The sequence below is a fragment of the Buceros rhinoceros genome, unplaced genomic scaffold, assembly GCF_000710305.1.
Source record: "Buceros rhinoceros silvestris isolate BGI_N320 unplaced genomic scaffold, ASM71030v1 scaffold31379, whole genome shotgun sequence".
In the NCBI taxonomy this organism is placed as follows: Eukaryota; Metazoa; Chordata; class Aves; order Bucerotiformes; family Bucerotidae; genus Buceros; species Buceros rhinoceros.
In genome coordinates, this window is record NW_010430241.1 from 1,760 (window position 1) to 1,967 (window position 208).

General features: G+C 67.3%; 1 protein-coding gene across 1 annotated transcript in view; it reads right to left on the reverse strand.

Moving 5' to 3' along the window:
- The window catches only part of LOC104499471 (carnitine O-palmitoyltransferase 1, muscle isoform-like), a gene marked incomplete at both ends in the record, with an annotated part of 1,232 nt that extends 1,066 nt beyond the window's left edge, over positions 1-166 (reverse strand). The window contains one exon of the mRNA XM_010142981.1: positions 3-166. Coding sequence (XP_010141283.1) covers positions 3-166 — 164 coding nt within the window. The remainder of the gene's footprint in view (positions 1-2) is intronic.
- Between the last annotated feature and the right edge of the window lie 42 nt (positions 167-208).

Genomic DNA, 208 nt, shown 5'->3' on the forward strand with positions numbered 1-208 from the left:
CGCGGAAGTGGGCCAGCTGCAGGGAGATCTGGATGAAGGCGTCGGGGCTGGTCCGGCACTTCTTGATCAGCCCCTTCCCGAAGTCGGAGAACTGGAAGCAGCAGAAGTCCACGTCGTCGGCCAGCGCCTTGGCCAGGCGGTACGAGCCCTCGATGGCGGTGCAGCACTGCGGGGACACGCGGACGTGGCAGGGGCACTGCCACTGGAC